Source organism: Jaculus jaculus, chromosome 8 (assembly GCF_020740685.1).
Source record: "Jaculus jaculus isolate mJacJac1 chromosome 8, mJacJac1.mat.Y.cur, whole genome shotgun sequence".
NCBI classification, from domain to species: Eukaryota; Metazoa; Chordata; class Mammalia; order Rodentia; family Dipodidae; genus Jaculus; species Jaculus jaculus.
The window spans coordinates 13119563-13145176 of record NC_059109.1 but is presented as its reverse complement, the minus strand read 5'-3'; the positions used below and the strand labels follow the sequence as shown (position 1 = coordinate 13145176).

The 25614-nt window shown below is 42.6% G+C and overlaps 1 protein-coding gene across 1 annotated transcript in view; it reads right to left on the bottom strand.

Annotated features, from left to right (window-relative positions):
* Positions 1-25366, bottom strand: part of Efhc1 (EF-hand domain containing 1) — a 45072-nt gene extending 19706 nt beyond the window's left edge. The window contains exons 1-5 of the mRNA XM_004649447.2: positions 25193-25366; positions 19489-19710; positions 11516-11803; positions 6423-6572; positions 3603-3795 (exon numbers count right to left, since the gene is read on the bottom strand). Of these exons, the coding sequence (XP_004649504.2) occupies positions 3603-3795; positions 6423-6572; positions 11516-11803; positions 19489-19710; positions 25193-25255 (916 nt within the window). The 5' untranslated portion in view covers positions 25256-25366. The remainder of the gene's footprint in view (positions 1-3602; positions 3796-6422; positions 6573-11515; positions 11804-19488; positions 19711-25192) is intronic.
* Positions 25367-25614: the final 248 nt, after the last annotated feature.

The window sequence follows — 25614 nt, the reverse complement described above, 5'->3', positions numbered from 1 at the left end:
TTGGCATTGAAAAATTTCAAGTGTTTGGCAGAGTGCGTCAGTGAAGCCGCCTTGCTTTGGAGCTTTCTCTACTGAGAGGCTTCTTATTACTGTTGCAACCACGATGGCCAATTTTATTTTGGAAAGGTCTGTTCAGGAATTTGCCAATTCCTACTTTTGGGCACAGATTTGCATATAATAATCTTAATGAACTTTTGCATTTCTATAGTACCAGTTGTGATGTCTCTTTTCATCTCTGATTTTGGATTCTATTTCTTAGCCTACCTAAAGGTTTGTTAATTCCATGCATCTTTTTTGAGAGCTCATTCTTTGTTTCAATGTTTTTTTTTCCTTGCAGTTCCTAATTTAGTTCTGCTCTGATCTTGATCATTTCCTTCTTTCTACTAATTTGAGGATTGGGTTGTTCTTGCCTTTCTACCTCCTTATGATACAATGACAGCTGCTTGAGATTAGCATGAACCAAAGAGAATGTAACGTGGGTAGTCTACCTAGTTCTACAGCCCTCAGCCACAGGAACCCAGCTTGTGGTCAAACACCACAGCACTCTGGGCAGAGTGACTATGAGGGAACCAGCCTCAGGCTCCCATGCCATGTGCTTTTTTATACTTATACATTTTTAATTGAATGTGTACCATGGGTACTACGTTTTGAATGAATTTTACACCATGTAAATATCATTGTGTTATGTCATTTTCCACATAGCCCTGCATTTTGAAGATCCCTCCATTTGCTTTTTGTATTACTTCTAACTACTGTACATGAATCAAGATGTAAATTCACCATATTTTATATACTCTCCCAACAATACAAACCTCCAATTCCTTGCCTACACAAAACACTATATTTAGACGGGACAAACAAACTAGAAAGCAACACTACACAGTCAAAGCAATATATATGGGTAGGGTAAATTTAGATTTCAGATGTTTCAAATTCATTTATAGCCTCTACCCAGACAAAATTCTTCCTCATACCTAGAATTTCTTATCTCCTGGTTTCCAAAAACAGTAAAAAGAAAAAAGTTGGGCCAGGCATGGTGCCACACGCCTTCAATCCCAGCACTCAGGAGGCAGAGGTAGGAGGATCACTGTGAGTTTGAGGCCACCCTGAGACTCCATAGTGAATTCCAGGTTGCCTGGACTGCAGTGAGACTCTACCTTGAAAGGAACAACAACAAAAAAAGTTAATGGACATACTGACAGAATTGTGTACTCATTCAAACATGAGAAATACCATTACAAGTAACTAAGATGGCATTTTTGTAAGAGCAAATCCTTCAATGGTCAAGTTGATACCATACAAGGCAGCAGAGAGCAGGTATCCACTGCCATTTGGTTGTCTTCTCACTATCCAACATTTCAGCTTATTTTAAGCCAGTGAGAAGAGCTGGGATCTGTGCAGTGGGCCTCTGCCCTCTAAGATTCACATACGTGACTTTCCCAATGGGAACTGAAATCACATACAAGCTTCCTACCTTCACTTGGAGGTGGAGGTAGAGGTAGAGGATCTCCTTGAGTTTAAGGCCACCCTGAGACTCCATAATGAATTCCAGGTCAGCATGAGCTAGAGGTAGACCCTACTTCAAAAACAAACAAACAAACAAAAAAGTAGTTTCAGAGCCAGGCGTGGTGGCACACACCTTCAATCCCAGCACTTGGGCAGCAAAGGTAGGATGAATGCATGAGTTCAAGGCCACCCGAAGACTACATAGTGAATTCCAGGTCAGCCTGGGCTAGAGTAAGACCCTACCTTAGAAAAAAAAAAAAGTAGTTGGTGGTGCATGCCTTTAATCCCAGTACTGAGGAGGCTGAGGTAGGAGGATCACAGTGAGTTCAAGGCCAGCTTGGGTCTGAGTGAGTTCCAGGACATCCTGGGAGAAAGTGAGACCCCACCTCAACACTACCCACCTCAAAAATAAAATAAAAAGCAGCTGAGGCGAGACACAATGTCAGGAAAGCACATAAGGAAATGCCAATCTGTGCCCATAGGTAGGAACAAGCCTGTCTGAAAAATATATTTAAAACCTAATACTAGGGCTTGGAAGATGGCTCAGCAGTTAAAGGTGATTGCTTGCAAATCCTGCCACCAGGGTTCAATTCCCCAGTACTCACATAAAGCCAGATGCACAAAGTGGCTGATGCATGTGGAGTTTGTTTTCAGTGGCAAGATGCTCTGGAGAGCCATATTCTCTTTCTCTATCTCAAATAAATAAATAAAAATAGCTAAAATAAATAAAATATAATACTAGGTGGACCTGGTGGCATATGTCTGCAAACCTAGCTACTCTGAAGGCTGAAGTAGAGTTGAAAGTTCAAGGACAACCTGAGCCACAGGGTTAGCTTGGATAACTTAATGAGACTCTGTCTCAAAAAGAAAAGAGGGGGCTGGAGAGATGGCTTAGCGGTTAAGCGCTTACCTGTGAAGCCTAAGGACCCCGGTTCGAGGCTTGGTTCCCCAAGTCCCACGTTAGCCAGATGCACAAGGGGGCGCACGCGTCTGGAGTTTGTTTGCAGTGGCTGGTAGCCCTGGCGCACCCATTCTCTCTCTCTCTCTCTCTCTCTCTCTCTGCCTCGTTCTCTGTCTGTTGCTCTCAAATAAATAAATAAAAATAAACCAAAAAAAAAAATTTAAAAAAAAAAAAAAAAGAAAAGAGGGCCAAGTCTATAGCTCTGATACAGTGCTTGCCTAGCATGCACAAAGCCCTGGGTTCAATCCCCAGTACCATTAAAAAAAGTCCAGTTTATAAGCCTTGTTCTACATTTTTTTTGTATTTTTTTAATTTTTATTAGCATTTTCCATGATTATAAAAAAATATCCCGTGTTAATTCCCTCCCTCCCCGCAGTTCTACATTTTTTTAATCTTTTTTTAAAATGCATTTTATTTTTACTTATTTATTTAAAATAGAGATACACAGAAATAGGTAGGTAGAGAGAGAGAGAGAGAGAATGGGCACACAAGGGCTTCCAGCCACTGCAAACAAACTCCAGATGCATGTGCCCCCTTGTGCATCTGGCTTACATGGGTCTTGGAGAGTCAAACTTGGGTCCTTTGGGTTTGCAGGCAAATGCCTTAAATTCTAAGACATCTCTCCAGCCCCTGATTATCTTTTTTTTTTTTTAGTTTTTAAATTTTTGATATTTATTTACTTATTAGAGACAGAGAGAGGGAGGGAGGGAGGGAGGGAGAGAAAATGGGCGCACCACAGTTCTACATTTTTTAAAAAGAAGCTCGTATAGTTTTCTTTTTTGTTGTTGTTGTTTGTTTTTTGATGTAGGGTCTCACTCTGGCCCAGAGTGACCTGGAATTCATGCTGATCCTCCTACCTCTGCCTCCCCAAGGCTGGGATTCAAGGTGTGCGCCACCACGCCTGGCTCATTGTTTTTATCTACTGTAAGGTCATCTCTACAGGGTTGTCTGGCAGGTATACCTGGACCACAGCACAGCTGATAAAGAAGAAATTTGTGGAAAAACCATGTGTTAAAACCTAGGAAAACATAGTGAGAACCTCCCAAGAGCAACAGAATAACCACAATGACTGGGTAACGCCCTTGAAATACAAAACTCGTCTCAAGTCACAGCGGATGAACTCAATCAAACATACTTGCATTGTCCACTAACACCTTGGGCATACGCTGGCGGTTCACCAGGAGCGGGAAAGGGTCTCTGCCATCATTCCGTTCGTGGACCTCCCGAATCTCCACAGTGTCATCCATGAGGTAGTAGTGGATGATGTAGTTACGGCACTCACCAAACATGCTGTCGGTATCGTCCCAGATCGCGTAGAATCGAAGAACCTTACAAGAACATAGAGTCACGGTCTAAGCACAAACACTTACAGTGGAGTCAGAACTGAGCTGCTCTGGCATTTGTCTCTCAAACAGTGATGAGGATTAGGTAGAAAGACTATGAAATTAGCTCAGAGGGTAAACTGAAAAAGAAATATTCACCAAAGATACAACATTCCAAATTATGTTCCAACTGTCAACAACAAGAAAGAATATCATGGGCTTTTAAGTATGTACCAAGAGAGAAGACATTACTGTGATCCAACATGTTAGTCAGTGAGAGAGAAGCTGAATTAAAGAACGATGGGGGGATGGAGAGATGGCTCAGCAGTTAAGACACTTGCCTGTGAAATCTAAGGACCCAGGTTCGATTCCCCACTACCCACATAAGCCAGATGTACAAGGTGGTGCATGTGTCTGGAGGTCATTTGCAGTGGCTGGAGGCCCTCGTATGTCCATGCTCTATATGCCTCCCTCTCTTTCACACACACACACATAAATAAAATACAAAAAAAAAGTTTAAAACAAAGAACAGTAGGGCTTGAGATATGGCTTAGAAGTTAAGGTGCTTGCCTGCAAAGCCAAAAGACCCAGGTTCTATTCCCCAGAACCCATGTAAGTTAGATGCACAAGGGGCACATACATCATGCATCTGGAGTTCATTTGCAGCAGCTGAAGACCTTGGCACATTTATTCTCTCTATCTGCCTCTTTTTTTTTTTTTCTCTCTCTCTCTCAAATAAATAAAATAAAATAAAGTTTTATTTTTTAAAAAAGAACAATGGGGGGCTGGAGAGATGGTTTAGTGGTTAAACGCTTGCCTGTGAAGCCAAAGGACCCCAGCTTGAGCTCGATTCCCCAGGACCCACATAAGCCAGATGCACAAGGGGGCACGTGCATTGGCCCTGGTGCGCCCATTCTCTCTCTCTCTCTCTCTCTCTCTTCCTCTTTCTCTGTCTGTCACTCTCAAATAAATAAAGAAAAATAAAGAAAAAAAACAATGGGATCCCCTATAAAGGTAGTGTATATAAATCAATAGAGATACACAGTGAATTGTTTATATATAACCAGTGTAGAAAGAATTCTCATTTATTTTTTAAGTTTTGTTTATTTTTATTTATTTATTTCAGTGTGACAGACAGAGAGGAGGAGAGAGAGAGAGAGAGAATGGGCACGCCAGGGCTTCCAGCCACTGCAAACGAACTCCAGATGCGTGTGCCCCCTTATGCATTTGGCTAACGTGGGTCCTGGGGAATCAAGCCTCAAACCAGGGTCCTTAGGCTTCACAGGCAAGCACTTAACCGCTAAGCCATCTCTCCAGCCCTCATTTATTAATCAGACTTTTTTTTTGTATCATCAAAGCACACCAGTAAAAATACCAACACAAACCTTTAAATACAAAACAATAGCATAAGGGTCATAGTGGTACATGTTGTAATCTCAACACTCAGGAGGCCGAGGCAAGAGGATCATGAGTTCAAACCCAGCCTGATCTACATAGTAAGTTTGAGGCCAGCATGGGAAATTTAGTGAGACCTTGTATCAACAACAACAAAAAATTCGGGCTGGAGAGATGGCTTAACAGTTAAGGAGCTTCCCAGCAAAGCCAAAGGACCCAAGCTCAATTCCTCAGTATCCACTTAAAGCCAGATGCACAAGGTGGCGCACGCGTCTGTAGTGGTTAGAAGGCCATGGTGTGTGTGCCCACTCTTTCTCTCTATCTGCTTCTATCTCTCTCTCCTTCTGTCAAATAAATAAACAAAATATTAAAGAAAAAATTTTCAAAGTCCATCACTAGGTAAAACTTTCTCAAGTAAAAGAAGTTTCTAGGGCTGGAGAGATGGCTTAGCGGTTAAGCGCTTGCCTGTGAAGCCTAAGGACCCCGGTTCGAGGCTCGATTCCCCAGGACCCACGTTAGCCAGATGCACAAGGGGGCGCACGCGTCTGGAGTTCGTTTGCAGAGGCTGGAAGCCCTGGCGCGCCCATTCTCTCTCTCTCCCTCTGTCTTTCTCTCTGTGTCTGTCGCTCTCAAATAAATAAATTAAAAAAAAAAGAAGAAGTTTCTAAGAAATTGAAAAGGAGAAGCAGCTAAGAAACATTTAGGGTAATTCGTCTTAAATTCTGTTCCCCTTTATTAGGAATAGAAGAGAGGACAGCATGAAGGCACTCGGCTCACAGGGGAAGGGCGGTTGGAAACACTGGACATTCTGTGCTCTCACACAGCCCTAGCGCCTCCCAGGGAAGTGGCTGAGGTGGAGTTTTGTGAAATTATTCTAACATCAGAACCAGACAAACAAGTAACAGCTTTGAAATTGCCCAGTAATTTGCCTCAGGTTCTCCAAAGCAACTATGAGGTCACTCATTTTGGGAAAAAGAAATTAGTGATTCGAAATGTAAAGGGAGAAGCAAATACACTGCAGGAATTCTTTCATTGTGTAAACACTGGTGAGATTCACAGGCAACTCCACAATTTTCCTTGGATCTCTAGTAAGAAACTAGACAATAAGCCTATCTTTAGCCCTAGATCAAGCCACTATGGGCAAACGGTCAACTTATATGCAGGCTACCAAAACCTTTTGCCAATAAACACATACCCATGCGTGGGAAGGAGCAAGCCTGTCTGTCGGGCTCACTGACCTGCTTGTCAAAGGTGAGAAACTGCTTCAGTTGATCAAAGTCCGATGGGGTGACATACTTCCGAACAGGCTGTTTCCGGAGTTCAGTGTAAGGGTCCAGAGCCATCTTTTCTGGTGGATTTAATTCAATTCCTTGACTTTCCAAAAAATCCTAAGTTTTCAAAATTAATAATCATCATAATTCTTGGGGATTTTAAAAATAATAAAGAAGGGCTAAAGAAATGACTTAGTGGTTAAGGCACTTGCCTGTGAAGCCTAAGGACCTGAATTTGATTCCCCAGAACCCATGTAAGCCTGATACACAAGGTGGCGCATGCACCTGGAGTTTGTTTGCAGTATCTGGAGGCCCTGGCGAGTCCATGCTCTCTGTCTGCCACACTCTTGATTTCTCTCTCTCTCTCTCTCTCAAGTGCATGCACACTAGATCTCTCTAATAAATAAATAAAATATACTTAAAAAATAAAAAAAAACAAGTGATATAAAAGCAGTATAATAATGTCTATGCCAATGCTCAAATTAACCATTAGTATGCAGCTTGAGTATGACTTAGGAATACTATCATCTCCAATGACCCAACTCTGTAATGCAGATAATAACTGTTAACTGCCTAAAGTATTCTATTTTGTAAACTTAGTCAATGACATGTGCTAGTTGGAAGGTGTGGCTGTTAAACATTTATGTAATTAATATGTATTTTATTGCTAGTATGGGAGCTAATTACCATAGCCAAGTGAGGATGAAATAATGTTACAACTTTCCAACTCCCTTAAGGCCTTATATAATTAAGTTCTTCCCCCTTACTGAAAAGAAAAGAAAGCACACCAGTTTTTTAATTTTATTTTTACTTTTTGGGGAAGTGGGCAAGGTCTTGCTTTGTGATTGAGGCCTTGAACTCTCAATTCTCCTGCCTCAGCCTCATGAATGCTGGGATTACAGGAGTGTGGCACCATACCCAACTCTCAATAGTTATTTAGTCCAGAAAATATTTTAGGAGGCACTTGCCTGCAAATCCTAAGCACTCATATTCAGTTCTGCAGGTCCCACGTAAGCCAGACACACAACGATACAAGCATGCAAGGTCACACATCAGCACAAGGGGGTGTACATGTCTGGAGTTTGACTGCAGTGGCTGAAGGCCCTAGCATGCCAATTCTCTCTCTCTCTCTTTCACACACACACACACACACACACACACACACACACACACATATACACACACACACATATACACACACACACATAAAAAAGGGTAGTCTGTTAGGCTTGCCTCAAAAAAAATTTTTTTAAGTGGCTGGAGAAGCCAAGTGTGGTGGCGCACGCCTTTAATCTCAGTACTCGGGAGGCAGAGGTAGGAGGATTGCCATGAGTTTGAGGCCACCCTGAGACTACATAGTGAATTCCAGGTCAGCCTGAGCTAGAGCAAGACGCTACCTCAAAAAAAAAAAAAAAAAAAAAAAAAAAAGGTAAGCCAAAGGAAGGATAGGACTCTTTACAATGCACTCTTCCAGGCACAAAATGGCCTGAATATCCAAGACCTCACAGTGCCTGGAACTATCTACACAAGACCAACATAATAGGAGGAAAAGATGATGACACCAAAATAAAAGAGAGACTGACTGAGAGGGGGAGGGGGTATGATCATGATCGAGAGTGGAGTTGCGAAGGGGAAAGTGAAGGGGGAGGGAAAAGCCATAGTTTATTGTCTATAATTATGGAAGATGTCAAAAAAAAAAATAAGGTAGAGGGCAGTTAAGGCACCTGCATGCAAACCCTATGGACTTGGGTTTGAATCCCCAGGACCCATGTAAAGCCAGATGCACAAGGTGGTGCATGCGTCTGGAGTTCGTTTGCAGTGGCTGGAGCACCCATTGTCTGTATGTCCCTCTCTCTCTCTCTCGCTCACTCTCAATCTACCTCTCATATAAATATATAAAATAAAGATAGGAATGAACAAAATATACAAATAAAAATGACAGGTAGGAAAGTGGAGCCGCAGGGAATATGCCAGCACAGGGTATGTGGGAAGAATGTGAGAGCCAGGGGGTGGGGAGGAGGGACTGGGAGCACTGTCTTCCAGACGTGAGGGGAGCACTGCGTTCGTGACCTCACAGCAGTTACCTGCGCGAGATCTGCACAACACTGGGTCCATCAACATCCTGCCGTGGGTGGTGAAGGAGGGGAAGGCATCAGAGGAGAATAGAAACCAGTTGGGAAGGAGAAGGGATTCATTGGAAAAGGGAGCAGGACAGGATATTATCAAAATAAATGTATGTACATGTATGGAAATTGTCAATAAAATGTTCTTTAAAATGGAGCTGCCTGAATATGCTCATTCTTGCCTGCTGTAAACAAGCGTCCATTTGTACAGTATATTCATTGCCATGTACTTCACTGCTTTTTCACTGTTTTTTTTTTTCTTTTTCTTCAAGGAAGGGTGTCACTCTAGCCCAGGCTGACCCGGAATTTACTATGTAGTCTCAGGCTGGCCTCAAACACACAGTGATCCTCCTTACATTGATCTCCAGAGCACTGGGAATAGAGATGGATGCCACCATGCCTGGCTGCATAGTTTTCTGCTCTTTGATGAGTTCCCTGTTTCAAACGGTCCTCAAGCACAGTGCTAAAGTGCTGTTTCACGCCACACTGCACACGAAGGTTGTGACATGCCTTCAGAAGAAAACTTAATGCTCGTAAAGCTTCATTCAGATGTGATAGTGCTGCTAGCCAGAGCTCAATGCCAGTGAGTCTACAATATACGTTAAGTAAGGTGTCTCTAACAGAAAACAGCATGTAAAAAGTTACCTACTGTTTGACAAAATCGAAAGAGTTTTGCCTTAAAAAGCAACTGTCAAAGTAATTATTAATACTTAAGTTGAGATGGTAATATATAATTTCTCATTGTTGGTACAACAATTCTAAAACTGCCTAGAATGAACAGGGCCACAGAGATCTAACGGGCACGAGGTCCAAGTGGTCTTCAAGGAGACAATCTCTAACGATGGCCGAGCATCTCTAGCTTCTATACTCTGCTTTCTCTGCGCTTTAACGTGGCACTGACTGGCTCCTTTCTTTATTTCCCTCAAGTCTCAGTTCTCAGTGCCTAGCACAAAGCCATTACCCAATAAGTATTTGATAAATAAATTACTGAAGTTATAAATTCATTATTTTATAAAAAGAATGAATCGATAGGAGCTCACTGCATGTAAAAATTAATCATATTTGGCAATAAGCAGCATAGGAAAGGAGACAGATATGCTACCAGAAACATCTTTTTTAAACTAAGACAAATTTGGAATTAGCTTCCCAATATTTATACTCTGTGCTAAAGAATGGTTATCCATATCCCTCATAACTTTTCGTTAGGTTGGTTTTGTATTAAGAAGTCCATGGGGCTGGAGAGACGGCTTAGCAGTTAAAGGTGCTTTCTTAAAAAACCCAACAGCCCAGGGTCAATTCCCCAGTACCCATGTAAAGCCAGATGCACAAAGTGGCATGTGTATCTGGAGTTCGTTTGCAGGGGCAGGAGGCCCTGCCACCCCCACAATACTCCCTTCTCTCTCTCTATCTGCTGTCTGACTGCTTCGCCCCCCCGCTCTCCCTCTCCCCCGCCACTCTCTCTTTCAACTAAAAATATATTTTTTAAAAGAAATGACATGGTATAATAGATACTGAAAGAAGGATAAGCCTCCCACAATTACTGCTCCTGTCATTTTCAGCAGATGAGTCCTAGTCTTCCGGCTTCATGGGCTCCATTGTTTTTCATGAAATGCTCTGTGAGTTTTTATTAGTAAACCCCTAACCTTTGTTCATTGTAGCATTCCTCTAATTGCTAAGCAACATAAAAATTTTAAAACATTTTTTCTTTGTTTAAAATGGTTTTGTGGGGCTTGAGAGATAGCTCAGAAGTTAAAGTCTCTTGCTTGCAAAGCCTGATGGCCCAGGGTTCAATTCCCCAGAAGCCACGTAAGCCAGCTGCACAAAGTAGTGCATGTGTCTGGATATCATCTGCAGTGGCAAGAGGCCCTAGTGTACCCATTCTCTCCCTCACCCTCTTCCTCTTTCTGCAGTGGCAAGGGGTCCGGGCATACCCATTCTCTTCCTCTCCCTCTTCTTGCAGTGACAAGAGGCCCTGGCATACCTATTCTCTCCCTCCCCCGCCATAAATAAATAAATAAATAAATAAATAAATGTGGCTTTGTTTCAGGAATCCTCTAGATAAGTTTTCCTGGAATTCAGCAGGTACCACTTAAAAAGTCTATGTAACCAAAAAAAAAAAAAAAAAAAAAGCTATATAAGTCACACAAAATTTAGGCCCCTACTTACTAGCAAAGGTAGTACTGTTTTTATATTCACAGATGTGAAGTGTTCAGTGGCTCTTCCCTGCTCCATTCCACCAGAGGTGTTATCCTGTCATGAGAATGGGTTTCTTTTTCTTTGTGCGTGTCTGTGATATTGGGGATTGAACTCAGGGCCAAATACATGTGAGAGAAACAGTCTAACATTGGCCTACATCACCAGATCTGGAAATGGTTTCTTATCAAATTACTGAGCTGCAGTGGACTTCGAAAGTATGATGTTACAAGCATGCATGGTGGTATACACCTATAACACCAGCACTTGGGGAACAGAGAAAGGAGGACAGCCATAAGTTTGAGGACAGCCTGGTCTACAAAGCAAGTCCTAGACCAGGGTTACATTGTGAGATCCTGTCTCAAATCAACCCACAAATAAACACTGACATACATAAGAACACATATCTGCTTAATAATTCTCACACACAGCAACAACAAGGGCTAGAGAGATGGCTTACTGGTTAGGCACTTGCCTGCTAAGCCTAAGAACACAGGTTCCATTCCCCAGGACTCACAAAAGCCAGATGCACAAGGTGGTACACGTGTCTGGAGTTCGTTTGCAGTGGCTAGAGGCCCTCACATGCCCATTCTCTGTGTGTGTCTGCCCCATTCCCCCAAAAAAATAAACAATAAAAAGAAACAGATTGCCAGTGGCCTCCTTCTACCCTAATAAATGAAATGTGTCCTGCCATGAATTAAGATGATGTCTCACACCCCTGGTCTTCAAAATCATATACTATACCTTTGTGAATCGGTCACAATCAACGATGCGGAAAGTTTTGCCATAAATCGTGATGTTGATTCCTCGATTTAGGTCTTTCCAATGGTAGTGGTCTCCCACACTGTTCTTGGGTAGCCGCTGGCGTTTGATTAACTTGCCTTGAGGGATCCCAGAGTTTTCCACAATGGGCTCCACGATAGACATGCTGTCATCCTCTAGGTAGTAGTAAATGGTCACCTGACGGATCCTGTAATGCTCCTCGGCCGACACAGGAATGTCTTCTTGGAAATACGCATCAAATCTCAGCACCTGGACCACACAGGAGAAGGAGAAGCGGGGCAGCATTGGTCTGTCACGGTCACCCGTAAAGCAGCACCTGTTCCCCATGATGAGAACTGCGGAGGCAGATCTAACCATGCCACTTCTCTAAATCAAGGGATGCCAAAGTATAGTCCATAGGACAAATCTGACATGCTACCTGGTTTTTGTTTGTTTGTTTGTTTTGAGATAGGGTCTTGCTCTAGCCCAGGCTGACTTGGAATTCATTCAGCAGTCTCAGGTGGCCTTAATCTCACAGCGCTCCTCCCACCCCTGCCTCCTAAATGCTGGGATTAAAGGTGTATGCCACCATGCCCAGCTCATGTTTTTATGATCTGTTAGTTGAGAATGTTTTTACATACTTAAATGATTTACAGGAATAAAAAAGAAATAATATTTTACATGCCATGGGCATTATAATGAAATTGTATGGTCACATGGTAATTACATGAAATCCAAATTTATTTTTTAACACAAAAGACAATTATGTAATTAGTTAATATTTATAATGGATGTCCTTTCATTACAAGGATGGAGTTGATTAGATGTGATAGAGATATCTGGGCTGATATCATGGATTCAACTACATCTCCCAACTTCATGTATGAAAGACCCAGCCCCCAATGTGACTGTAATGTGGTCTGCAGGGTGAGGCCCTGACTCACTAGGACTGGTGGCTGCACAAGAGAAGATGATGAGAAAAAGCGGGACTTCCCTCCTCACTTCCACAGGAGCAAAGAGGAAGCTCCAGACAATGGTGAGAAAAGAGGCAGAGAAGGATGCTAAGAGTAGCCTGCCTGCTAGGAAACAGACCAGGGCGTGGAGAGCAGAGTGAGCACCCCTTCTGTAAATCGGGTGTGCAGTGACAGGTTCCAGTGTGAATAGCAGAGGAAGGCTGGCTGGGTTGATAGCAAGAAGGCGAGGTAAGGGGGAAAGCCAGCTGAGGTACTGAGGAAAACACAGTGCTAGGGAAATAGTGGTGAGCCCATAGACAGGAAAACATAATTATGGAGAAGATGATTTTAACAGGGTACATGGTGAACTTGATTTTAGACTTTCTAAATTTAAATGACAGCACAAGTTGATATCGTAAGGGATAATTTGAGATGTTGGCTGAGTTTGGAGAAGGAAGTCAATATTAGAAAATAGACAAGGATGGGCCCAATGAGCAGTAAGGATAGAATTTTATCAAGTTTACAGTAATGTGGAAGATCGCAATGGAACGGATTAGGGAGTGGGGCGGGGAGATGAAATTAGTTCAGTGCTAGACATGTTAAGTTCGAGATGTCTCTTAGATATTCAGGGAAGGTAGCAAAGGGGCAGTGCCCATGCATAGGACAGCTTATCATCATGAAGAGTCAGGACCTCTCACTAACGGAGTGTGCACAGAAGAGGCCCAGGACTGACTCTGGACCCATGACCATGTTCCTGAACCATCTGCTTCCTAAAACTGGAAGGGGTGAAATGCCAAAGGCAATAGGAGCTTGGCTCAGAATGGGAGGTGGGGCTGGAGAGATTGCTCAGTGGTTAAGGTGCTTGCCTGCAAAGCGTAACCACCCAGCTTCACTTCCATAGTACCCACATGGGGCCAGATGCACAAAGTGGCACATGTATCTGGAACCTGGTTGCAGCAGCTCAAGGCCCTGGCACACTCATTCTGTCTGTCTTCTATCTCTCTCTGCTTGCAAATAAATAAAAATATTTTTAAAAACAGAATGGGAGGTGACATATTAGCGTGTGTGTGTGTGTGTGTGTGTGTGTGTGTGTGTGTGTTATATGTATGTATGTTAGAAAGGCTTAGATAAGCAGATAATGATAATGCATTCTTAGGAACAAGCCTTCTAGGCTGGTACATGATCAGTACAGATTAATCCTACTCTCTTCTCTTGTCACATCTACAGAATAAATTGTAATTATTTTGTAATCACATTTTATATTTTGTGGGCATTTGGTAAAATCCAACAATTTAGAAAGACTAAATAATGTGTATTTCATTTCTTGCTTTATATTCACTCATGCTCAGATTCTATAGAAAATGGGTATATTTATGGTATGTTTGATATATATCTAAGAAGCTTATATTCAGTGCACTAGGGCATTAAATTTTCAAGTCCTCTGGTTATTTAGAAGTTCACTGACATTAAGTTGCATATGGTAAAAATTTTTACCTGTTAAAACACCCCACATTTTTTTCCTGATTGTGTATTATCCTTTGGCCATTTAATATGAAACACTTTGTCCACTAAAGCACTTAGTTTTATGCTAATATATATGAGGCTCATGTGAAGTCTCAGGTAAAGTATATTCTTATGGCTGGCATGGTGGCACACGCCTTTAATCCCAGCATTTGGGAGGCAGTAGTAGGAAGATCACCATGAATTCAAGGCCACCCTGAGATGACATAGTGAATTCCAGGTCAGCCTGGGCTAGAGTTAAACCCTACCTCAAAAAAAAAAACAACTCTACCTTAAAAATATTTATGTGTCCTTACAACCAACATGCTCCCCCCAGACACAAAATGGCCTGGATATCCATGATCTCACAGTGCCTGACACTACCTACACAAGACCATCATAATAGAAGAGCATGACATCAAAATAAAAGTGAGACTGATTGAGAGGGGTAGGGGATATGATGGAGAATGTAGTTTCAAAGGGAAAAGTGGGGGAGGGAGGGTATTACCATGGGATATTGTTTATAATCATGGAAGTTGTTAATAAAAAGATTTTGAAAAGAAAAAAATATTTATGTGCTTGTTAATTTTTGAATAAATATTTTTTAATTTATTTATTTGCAAGCAGAGAGAGAGAATGGACCCATCAGGGTCTCCAGCTGCTGCAAACAAACTCCAGACACATGGACTACTTTGTGCATCTGGTTTTTATGTGACTACTGGGGAATAGAACCCAGCTCATTAGGTTTTGCAGACAAGTGCCTTAACCACTGACCCATCTCTCCAGTCCGGTGATTGTTAGATTTTTAAATAAGGAGTTTTATGCTTTTCCTACAACTAAAAATAATTTAGTACGAAAAAGCTCTTTACCAAGCAGCTAGAATAACATCAGCTTCACCAGGTAGAATAAGAACTTGATACCATTTTATAGAAGAAAGGAGGGAAAATAATATTTAGATATTTGTGTGTAAAGAATTTATTTTTTTCATGGAATTTTCCTGTAGTCTGGGCTCATGGTTCAGTGCTCTGGTCTTCTGGGTTTACACTGATAATGCTGCTTACTTGCCCTGTGAAAGTGAAAGTGGAAATAAAGGTGAGAAATGCTGTCTTGGCAACCCCCTGAATGAGGGGAGAAAGTGCCAAAGACAGCTAGGCTTCAAATTCAGAACCCACAGCAGGGGAGCAGCAGGGGCCAGAGACCTAGGAACCTGAAGAGCTAACAGCTCACCAGGTGAAGATGGAGACGTGTGGTCTGGGTGTGGAGTTTCAATGAGGTCAGCGTTGAAGATAAACGTTGACAGCTGTCTGAAAGGAGAAGACAGATGACACCACAAAAGTCGGGGAGATAGCTCAAGAAGATAATTTAAAGAATGAGAACAGAACCTAGATAATGTTTACACTGGGGCTGAAGAGATTGCTTAGGTAAGACATGCTTGCCTACGAAGCCTAAGGACCTGTGATTGACTCTCCAGATCCCACGTAAGCCAGACGCAAGCGTGCAAGTTCACACATGCATACAAGGTGGTGCACATGTCCGGAGTTCAATTGCAGTGGTTGGAGGCCCTGGTGTGCCAATGTTCTCCCTCTCTCTTTCATAAAAAATAAATAAATAAATAAATAAATAAAATCAAAAGAAAATGTTTACAATGACAAAATGACAGGTGGCAGGGAGGCCAGAGAAAGAATGACCCGTCAGGAGGAGAAAAACCAGTAGGGAGAGTGACAGAAGCAAGAGAAGAGCAGAGCTTTGAGAAGGGAGGGGGAGGTACCAACGCCACACACTGCACACAGGCCAGAGGACGCTGAAGAGTGAACCTGCCTAACATGGCAATCAGGATGACACCAGGAAAAGGAGTTTGGGCCTAATGCTGAGAAACATCAGATCGTAAGACTCTCATAGTAAAATGAAGGGTCAAGGTCTTGTGCTTAAAAGAGTCACAGGTAGAGTTTTATTTTAGAACTGGATAATTGTGACCCTTGCTCAAGCAACAGTCACCAGCCTGTTTGAAACAGAACTAGTGTGAGGGACTGGAGAGATGGCTCAGGGGTTAAAGAACTTGCTTGCAAAGCCGAAGGCCTCAGGTTTGATTCCCCAGAACCCACATAAAGCCAGATGCACCAGGTGCACTAGATGCATACATCTGGAGTTCTTTGCAGTGGCCAGAAGCTCTGGTGTGTGCAATACCTACCTCTCCCTCCATCTCACCCTCTCTAATAAATAGGATAGAAGAAGAAGAAGAAGAGGAGGAGAAGGAGGAGGAGGAGGAAGAAGAAGAGGAGGAGGAGGAAGAGGAAGAAGAGGAAGAGGGAGAGGAAGAAGAGGAAGAGGAAGAGGAAAAAGAAGAGGAAGAAGAAGAGGAAGAAGAAGAAGAGGAAGAAGAAGAGGCAGACGAAGAAGAAAAAGAGGAAGAAGAGGAAGAGGGCTGGAGAGATGGCTTAGCGGTTAAGCGCTTGCCTGTGAAGCCTAAGGACCCCGGTTCGAGGCTCAGTTCCCCAGGTCCCACGTTAGCCAGATGCACAAGGGGGCGCACGCGTCTGGAGTTCGTTTGCAGAGGCTGGAAGCCCTGGCGCTCCCATTCTCTCTCTCTCCCTCTATCTGTCTTTCTCTCTGTGTCTGTCGCTCTCAAATAAATAAAAAATTTTTAAAAAAGAAGAGGAGGAAGAAGAAGAAGAAGAGGAAGAAGAGGAAGAGGAAGAAGAGAAGAGGAAGAAGAAGAGGAGGAAAAGGAAGAGGAAGAAGAAGAGAAGGAAAAGGAAGAGGAAGAATAAGAGGAAGAGGAAGAAGAGGAGGAAGAGGAAGAAAAGGAAGAAGAAGAAGAGAAAGAGGAAGAGGAAGAAGAAAAAGAAGAAATAGGACATGGTGGCGCACGCCTTTAATCCCAGCACTCAAGGGGCAGAGGTAGGAGGATTGCCGTGAGTTCAAGGTCACCCTGAGACTCCATACTGAATTCCAGGTCAGCCTGGGCTTGAGCAAGACCCTACCTTGAAAAAACAAAAAACAAAAAAATAAAATAATGCTTTTAGCCAGGCATGGTGGCACACGCCTTTAATCCCAGCATTTGTGAGGCAGAGGTAGGAGGATTGCTGTGAGTTCAAGGCCACCCTGAGACTATATAGTGAATTCCAGGTCAGCCTGGGCTAGAATGAGACCCTACCTCAAAAAAAAAAAAAAAAGGCTGGAGAGATGGCTTAGTGGTTAAGCACTTGCCTGTGAAGCCTAAGGACCCTGGTTCGAGGCTCAATTCCCCAGGACCCACATAAGCCAGATGCATAAGATGATGCACGCATCTGGAGTTCATTTGCAGTGGCTGGAGACCCTGGCACGCCCATTCCCTCTCCCTCCCTCCCTCTTTCTCTCTCTGTCACTCTCAAATAAATAAATAAAAATAAACAAAAAACTTAAAAAAAAAAAAAGCCAGTAGAGGGAGGAAGATCACTGTGAGTTTGAGGCCAGCCTAAGACTATATAGTGAATTCCAGGTCCAGGTCAGCCTGGGCTAGAGTGAGACTCTATCTTGAAAAACAAAAAAAGTGTGTGTGTGTGTGTGTGTGTGTGTGTGTGTGTGCGCGCGCGCACGCGCGCACCCAAGTCTCTTGCTGCTGCAACTGGCTTTTCATGTGTGCTAGGGAGCCAAATCCAAGCTGTCAGGCTTTGCAAGTAAGCACCTGTAACTGCTGAGTCATCTTCCCAGCCACTAGATTAACTTTTTAAATTTATTTTTTGGGACAGGTTTCATTGTTCATCCTAGACTGACCTTGACCATGCAATCCTCTCGCCTTAGCTTCCCAAGTGTTGGGATTACAAGTGTTTATGTGTTACCAACAAATTGTAAATGACATAGCTCTTCTCCAGCAGCTAGCTTACAATAAGTACTCAATAAAAGTTTGAGGCTGGTATGGTGGCCCACACTTTTAATTCCAGTACTCGGGAGGCTAAGGTAGGAGGATTACCATGAGTTGGAGGCCAGACTGGGCTACACAGTGAGTTCCAGGTCAGGCTGGGCTATATTGAGACTCTTCTTCAAAAAAGCCAAAAGAAAAAAGAAAGAAAAAGTTGGCTGACTAAATGAAAATGATACAAACATTTTATAGAAAATGAAAACTAAGGGCTGGAGAGATGGCTTAGCAGTTAAGGCATTTGCCTGTAAAGCCAAAGGATCCTGGTTCAATTCCCCAGGACCCACGTTAGCCAGATGCACAAGGGGGTGCATGTGTCTGGAGTTCATCTGCAGTGGCTGGAGGCCCTGGTGCACCCATTCTCTTTCTGCCTCCCTCCCTCTCTCTCTCCCCCCTCCCTCCCTCCTTCCCTCCCTCCCTCTTTTTCTCTCTTAAATAAATAAATAAAAAGTCCCATGAGGGCAGAAATGACATGTGAGTCTCTTGAAAGTTTTACCAGTAATTCTGTTACAGGGTCAGGGGTAGGACTAACTTCCTTTTAGTAAATAGAGGAAATTCATTGATAAGGAAGAGCAAGGATTATACAGAAATGTCCAAAGAGTGCTGGAAAGATGGCTCAGCAGTTAAGGCATTTGCTTGAAAGGCCGAAGGACCCAGGTTCGATTCCAGGACCCATGCAAGCGAGAGGCACAAAGTGACTGGAGTTCACTTGCTAAAGGCCCTGGCATGCCCCTTCTCCCCCGCCCCCCCCCTCAAATAAATAAATAAAAATTTTTAAATTAAATTTAAAATATTTTTAATGCCAAAAGAAGCCGGGCATGGTGGCGCATGTCTTTAATCCCAGCACTTGACAGACAGAGGTAGAAGGATCACTGTGCGTTCGAGGCCACCCTGAGACTACATAGTGAATTCCAAGTCACCTTGAGCTAGAGTAAAACTCTACCTTGAAAAACAAACAAACAAACAAAAAGTCAGGAAATAAAGCAAATCACTATAAAGGTATAAGGGAAATGAGAAATAAACAAAAATGTTATATTACCCTTTGGTAAAACATCCCTGCAAGAAAACTTGTAAGCCCAAGGATGTAACTCAGTGATAGAGCATTTGCCTAACACACTCATATCCTTGCTTTTAACCCCCCAACACAAGATAGATCAATAGATGATTGATAGATAGATAGATAATAGATAAAGATAGGTAGATGTTAGATATATTAAAACTTAGAGGAGTTATTGTTCTCAAAATATTTTGCATTTCCTAGAGATTAAGGATTTAGCATAACTATACTTTTTTAAACGTGCAAAAACATACAGAAAAGAAACACAGGACAATATAAAGTCAAGAACTCAGAATTTATACAACTTTTAACTGTATTTGGAAAATATTCCAGTGAAGTCTACAGGGAATCATGGTCTCTAATAAGCTTTCCGCCTACACAAAGTTTCTTTCAGACACAAGTCCGGCTGTCTATGACTAAGGGTTGAGGCATTTGAACAATTTTCTCTCCATAGCACTCTGGGAATAGTGTGGCTTACTGTTAACTTTTCTACAAGTCGTTGGTTTTCAGACTTCTGAACTCAAGGGGTACTTAAAATCCTATCACGTACCTTTTTGTCAAAAGCCACATGTGCAGGAACAAAGTACGCGGGTGGTGCCTGCTTGGGTTGGCCATAAGTTAGGGTTGGAGCCTTGCTGGCCAACTCATCCAGCTCAGGCTGGGACAGCTCGTTGACCTGGAGCCGTTGTCCGCCGATCCCAACTGTCGGACGTCGAGCAACTGCATAGCCATTCCTGTAGCCCAGTGTCTGGCTCCTGTGAAACGCTGTTTTCTGGGGGGAAAAAATAAAAAGAAGTGTGCCATTAATAACCTCATACAAATGTTTAAGCAAAACAGCTAATGTCTTAAATTTTTATTTTATTTATTAGAGAGAAAGAGGCAGAAAGAGAGAGAGAGAATGGGCACACTAAGGCCTCCAGCCACTGAAAACAAACTCCAGATGCATGCACCACCTTGTGCAGCTGACTTACGTGGGTACTGGGGAAATGAATCTGGGTTCCTAGGTTTGCAGGCAGGCACCTTAACCACGAATCCATCTCTCCAGTCCACAACTAACTTTTTTAAAGTTTTTTTTTTAAGATTTATTTTTTATTTATTATTATAGATAGAGGGAGAGAGAGAGTGAGTGAGAATGGGCACACAAACAAATGCCAGATGCAGGTGTCACCGTGTGCATCTGGCCTACGTGGGTCCTGGAGAATCAAACCTGGATCCTTAGCCTTCGCAAGCATATGCCTTAACCACTAAGCCATCTCTCCAGCCCACAACTAACTTTTGCTTTTGAGCATATGTCCAAAAGTTTGGCCACATCAAAGGAATCTGCAATTTAAACTGAAACACTTGGACAGGAACAAGGAGAGAAGCAGTAGCCAACTGAGGTAAAAACACATTCATTTTTAACTTGTAATTTTTCGGGTTCCATATGCACATGTATGTTCTTGTTTGAGTGAAAGTGCACATGTGTCGGTCCTCATCTTCCATCTTGTTTTTGGGGCAGAGTCTCTCACTGTTCGCTGCTCTGTTCGGTTTGCCAGAATAACTGTTTTGTGAGCTTCTAGGAAATTCTCCTATCTCTGCCTCCTGTCTCCTGGTGGATGTGCTGGGATTAAAGATTCTCACCATAGCTTCTGGCTTTTTATGTGCGGCTTGGGGTTCTGTACTCAGGTACTCTTGCTTGTACAACGAACACTTTATCCACTGAACCACCTCCCCAACCCTGAGACAAAATTTAAAGCTTTGCTTTGTAATTACAAATTAACTACCAGCTCACCGTACATGATAAACTACCATATTATCTCTTGTATACTCTGATTTTGTAGAAGCTTCCTCGTGTTTGTTTGTTTGTTGTGTTTTATTTTCTCTAGGGGTTATGAATTATGATGTTAGAAGATGTGGCTCTGTGAATTTTATTTTTACTTAGGAGGATTTCTATGAGTTCAAGGCTAGCCTAAGACTACATAGTGAATTCCCGGTCAGCCTGAGCTAGAGTGAGACCCTATCTCAGAAAACCAAATAATAATGGTAATAATAATAATGATGATGATAATGATGACAATGATGATTTTAAGGGCTGGAGAGAGTGCTCAATGGTTAAAAAGCCTAATGGCCTGGATTTGATTCCCAGATGCATAAAATAATGGTCTTGCCAGGCATGGAGGCACACACCTTTGATCCCAGCACATGGGAGGCAGACGTAGGAGGACTGCCATGAGTTAATTATAATTATAATTTAAGCTTAATTATAATTTTAATATACATGCTATTTTATGTGTTGCTTTCTTAGTCTTATTAAATTATAACAATTGCCAGGTATGGTAGTGCATGCCTTTAATCCCAGCACTTGGGAGGCAGAGGTAGGAAGGATCACCATGAGTTTAAGGACACCCTGAGACTCCATAGTGAATTCCAGGTCAGCCTGGGCTAGAGTGAGACCCTACCTCAAAAACCAAAAATAAAAATAAAATTACAATTATATGCATGAAAATACACATGTATACGAAGAGAGACTTGACTTGTTGAACATTCTGTGTCACACCTTCCTAACTTATGTTGATTTTTTATAATGAACATATTTTTAAGTAGGTGGAAAGCTATAGGACTAAATAAGAGTAGAAAGGTAAAGTAGAGCTTATGTTTATTTGGTGGTTTTCTTTTTCTGTTCTTTGTATGGGGAAGTTACTTTCAAATTTTTATATATGTAACCATTGCAGTTACATATAATTTAGAATTAATCATAAAACACATTATTATAAAGAAAACAAAAAGAATAACTTGCCTGCCACCAAATTTCACTGGCGCCATGCCCTACCACCTTTCAAGATCTGAGCTGACACCAAATTCACAACAGAGTAAGCTGCTTGCGTTACATGAGTTATGGACTACGGGCTGTTTTTAAAGGCTGTGTGTTCAGGGTTACACAAGACATACTTGATTTTGTCTCTGGGCAGCATACATAGCTTCATGCTCTGTTGATAAATCTCTGAATACAGAGGCAGTACAAGTAGGGACTGAATATGTAGCTCAGTGGCAGAATGCAAATGTAACATGATCAAAGACCTGCATTTGATTCCCAGCATCAAATAACAACAATAATAAATTATATAATAAATAAACAATAATAATTTAAAAATGATAATAAAATAATAAATAATATATAAGCAATAAATGATAAACTATAATAAATAATAAAAAGCAATAATAAAATGATAACAAAAAATATATAAATATATAAGTATATTTATATATTATGTATATTGTACATTATAAATATATTAAATATAACAATAATAATAACAATAATATAACAAAATAAATAAAACAATAATAAATATATAAGAGCAACATCACCGACTTTGGTTTGCTTTCTCACATCAACACTTGCCCCTAGTATCACTCAACTGTGACACACGCGGACCCAGGCCAGGCATCCGTAGGCCTCCCCAGCTTCTCATTGCTTAGGGTGCACCTTTAGAGTTAGACAGATCTTATCCTCCCTGATGAAGATCCAGTGGCCATACTTTCAAATCTCAAATGTATTTAAAATATGGAATACAGGGCTGGAGAGATGGCTTAGCGGTTAAGGCACATGCCTGCAAAGCCTAAGGACCAAGGTTTGATCCTCCAGGTCCAATATAAGACAGATGCACATGGTGGTGCATGCGTCTGGAGTACGTTTGCAGTGGCTAGAGGCCCTGGCATACCCATTTTCACTCTTTCTCCCTGCCTCTAATACATAAAAATAAATATTTTAAAAGTTAAAAAATAAAAATAAAATATGGAATATGCTCAGTGCACAGTTCATCTTTATGTATATATATATATATATACATATATATGTATATATATTTATACATGTATAAGCTCTAAATATATACATGTATATATTTAGAGCTTGGCGCTTCCAGTTATCCTCTATAATTTCTCAACTCAACTCAACTCAACTCTGACTGACACGAAATAATTAAACTGATTCTGTACAGGATAGAAAAATGCTCATCACATTTTCTTTTTAAAAATATTTCTAGTTATTTATTTGAGAGAGAGAGGAGTGTGCATATGTGCATGAGCACACCAAGGCCTCTTGCTATATGACCCACTTTGTGTGTCTGGCTTTTACCTGTGTACTAGAGAACTGAATCCAGGTAGGCAGGCTTTGCAAGCAAGTGCCTTTAACTGCAGAGCCATCTCCCCAGCACAACATTTTCTAAACTACATAAAATTGAACACTTCAATGTAACTAAAACTCTATGGTGCTAGCCAGGCATAGGTTCATGCCTGCAACCCCACCACATGGGAGACTGAAGCCAGCCTGGCCTATAAGTGAGTTCCAAGACAGCCTGGGTACAGAATGAAATCCTTTCCAAAAGAGAAAAAAAAATTAGTATTTTAATACTTATTTTATTGATTTGAGAGAGAGAGAAAGAGGCAGATAGAGAGAGAGGGGGGGAGAGAGAAAATGGGCACACCAGGGCCTTCAGCTGCTGTAAACGAACTCCAGACGCATACGTCACCTCATGTGTCTGGCTTATGTGGATCCTGGGGAATCAAATGTGGCTTCTCAGGCAAATGCCTTAACCACTAAGGAATCCCTCCAGCCCCCCAAAAAACTTTAAGTACATTAGTGAAGTTGCTTCTTAAAAACAAAACCATCCTGGTGCAAGAACAGAAAAGTCAGAACCCAAAGTCTCTAACCACATTTACAGCTTAAATTTGAATTCACTGTCCCAAAGAAAACAAGTTCACTAAGTATTGTATCTTAATGGATGTGAAGAGGAACTTAACAGTCTAAATCATTAAATTGTAGAAATAAAAATTACCATGGCATTTTCTATGATAATCAGTGTGCCAAATTGTTGCTTGTTTTTGCTGCTGCTGGTGGTATGGAGGGTTGCTGCGCTTTTTAAAAAAATATTTATTTGAGAGAAGGTGAGAAACAGAAGAGTGAGACAGAATGGACACACCAGGCTTCTTGCTGCTGCAAACTCCACATGCATGAGCCACTTTTTGAATCAGGCTTATTGTGTGGGTACTTGGAAATTGAACCCCGGTTGTCAGACTTTGCAAGAAAGCACCTTTAACCGTTAAGTCATCTCTCCATCTCCTAGTTTGTGTTTCTGTTGTTGTTTTGAGATAGGGTCAGGCTGGATTCAACCTTGACATCTTCCTGTCTCAGCCTCCTGAGAGCTAGGATTCCTGATGTGTACCACCACACCAGGCTAATTTGCTTTATTTTTCTTGAACTTTATTTGGACAATCTGAATAAAAAACAGTTGACAGAAGAAGTACTCAAGTCTGAGCAAGAGCCCAATGTGCTGGCATGCCTCTAATCCCAGCACACTGGAGGATGAGGCAGGAGAATCACAGGTTCAAGGCCAGCTTGGACTACTGTCTCAAAACTAACAAAACAAAAAGCTCACACAATCTGCATAGGAATCCTTTATGGAGAAAAAAATGTTAAGACTGAAGGAAGTGAAAACAGCAACTGATCCATTTGTAGTTGCGGGACATGCAAAGGGAGAGATGCTACAAAGCAGGGAAGATGATGGGCAAATTTGGAAGCCAAAACCACAAGAATAAAAACCAAGCAACCAACCAAACAAAAAAAAAAAAAAAAAACAGGGCTGGAGAGATGGCCTAGCAGTTAAGGCGCTTGCCAGTGAAACCTAAGGACGCAGGTTCGATTCCCAGGTACCCATGTAAGCCAGATGCACATGGTGGCACATGCATCTGAAGTTTGTTTGTAGTGGTTAGGGGCACTGGTGCACCCATATTCTTAGCATCTCTCTCTAATTTTTTTTTTTTTTTATTTTTAACGGGCTAGGGATAGAATTCGATTCTAGAAAAGGCAGAGGCTGAAGGGAAAAGGTATAGGGTTGAGCAGACACTTCACCCAGGTGAAGACTTGGCCGGGAAGAAGTGAAGAGGCAGAAAGGAGACAATACAAGAAAGGAAACGGAGCTGCAGGCTGGACCACAACGAGGGGCTGGGTGAGAGAAGGCTGGGCAGGAGGATTCAGGGGCATGGTGAGGAGCGGGCATAGCGAAGGCCGGGGTGCGCAGATACCCCGGGAAGCCTGGAGCGGAGGATGCGCCAGAGGAAGATGCGCAGGGAGCACCCCGGAACTCCGCAGAAAAGCATGCGCTCCGCAGAGGACGGGTTTGAAGGGAGAACCGGACATAGGGTTGGGGGAGCGGAATCGAAGTGCACAACGTGCCGAACACTTCGGGGCGGCCGGGATGGGGACAGGTCCTCACCGTGCAGTCCGTAAAGGACGCGCCCGGGATAAAGGGCAGGCCGTGCACCGGGTTAGTCACCATCTCAGCCGGTGTGCTCGCCGAAACCTCCGTCTGCCTGCGGCCGCTCCGGTTGCCCGTGGCGACCAGCCGCGTCCGAGGGAGGCTCGGGGCTCCATGGTAACGCTAAACACCAGAAGGGGCGGCTCCCGGGAGGTGGAACCTGGGGGGGGGGGGCGCCCGCAGGATAGGTCTGCGCGTGCGCCGCGGGACTCTGGGAGTTCTCGCGGGAACACGGGGCAGTTAGTGGGCGTTGCGCAGGAGGCCACGCCCCTCAGTCTCGTCAGGCTCCCCCAGCTCCGTAATGGTTGTGCAGAGTCTGATGCTGTCCGGCCTGGGATCCAGGCACGTGCTTAGCTGAGTCATGATATAGGCGGGTCCAT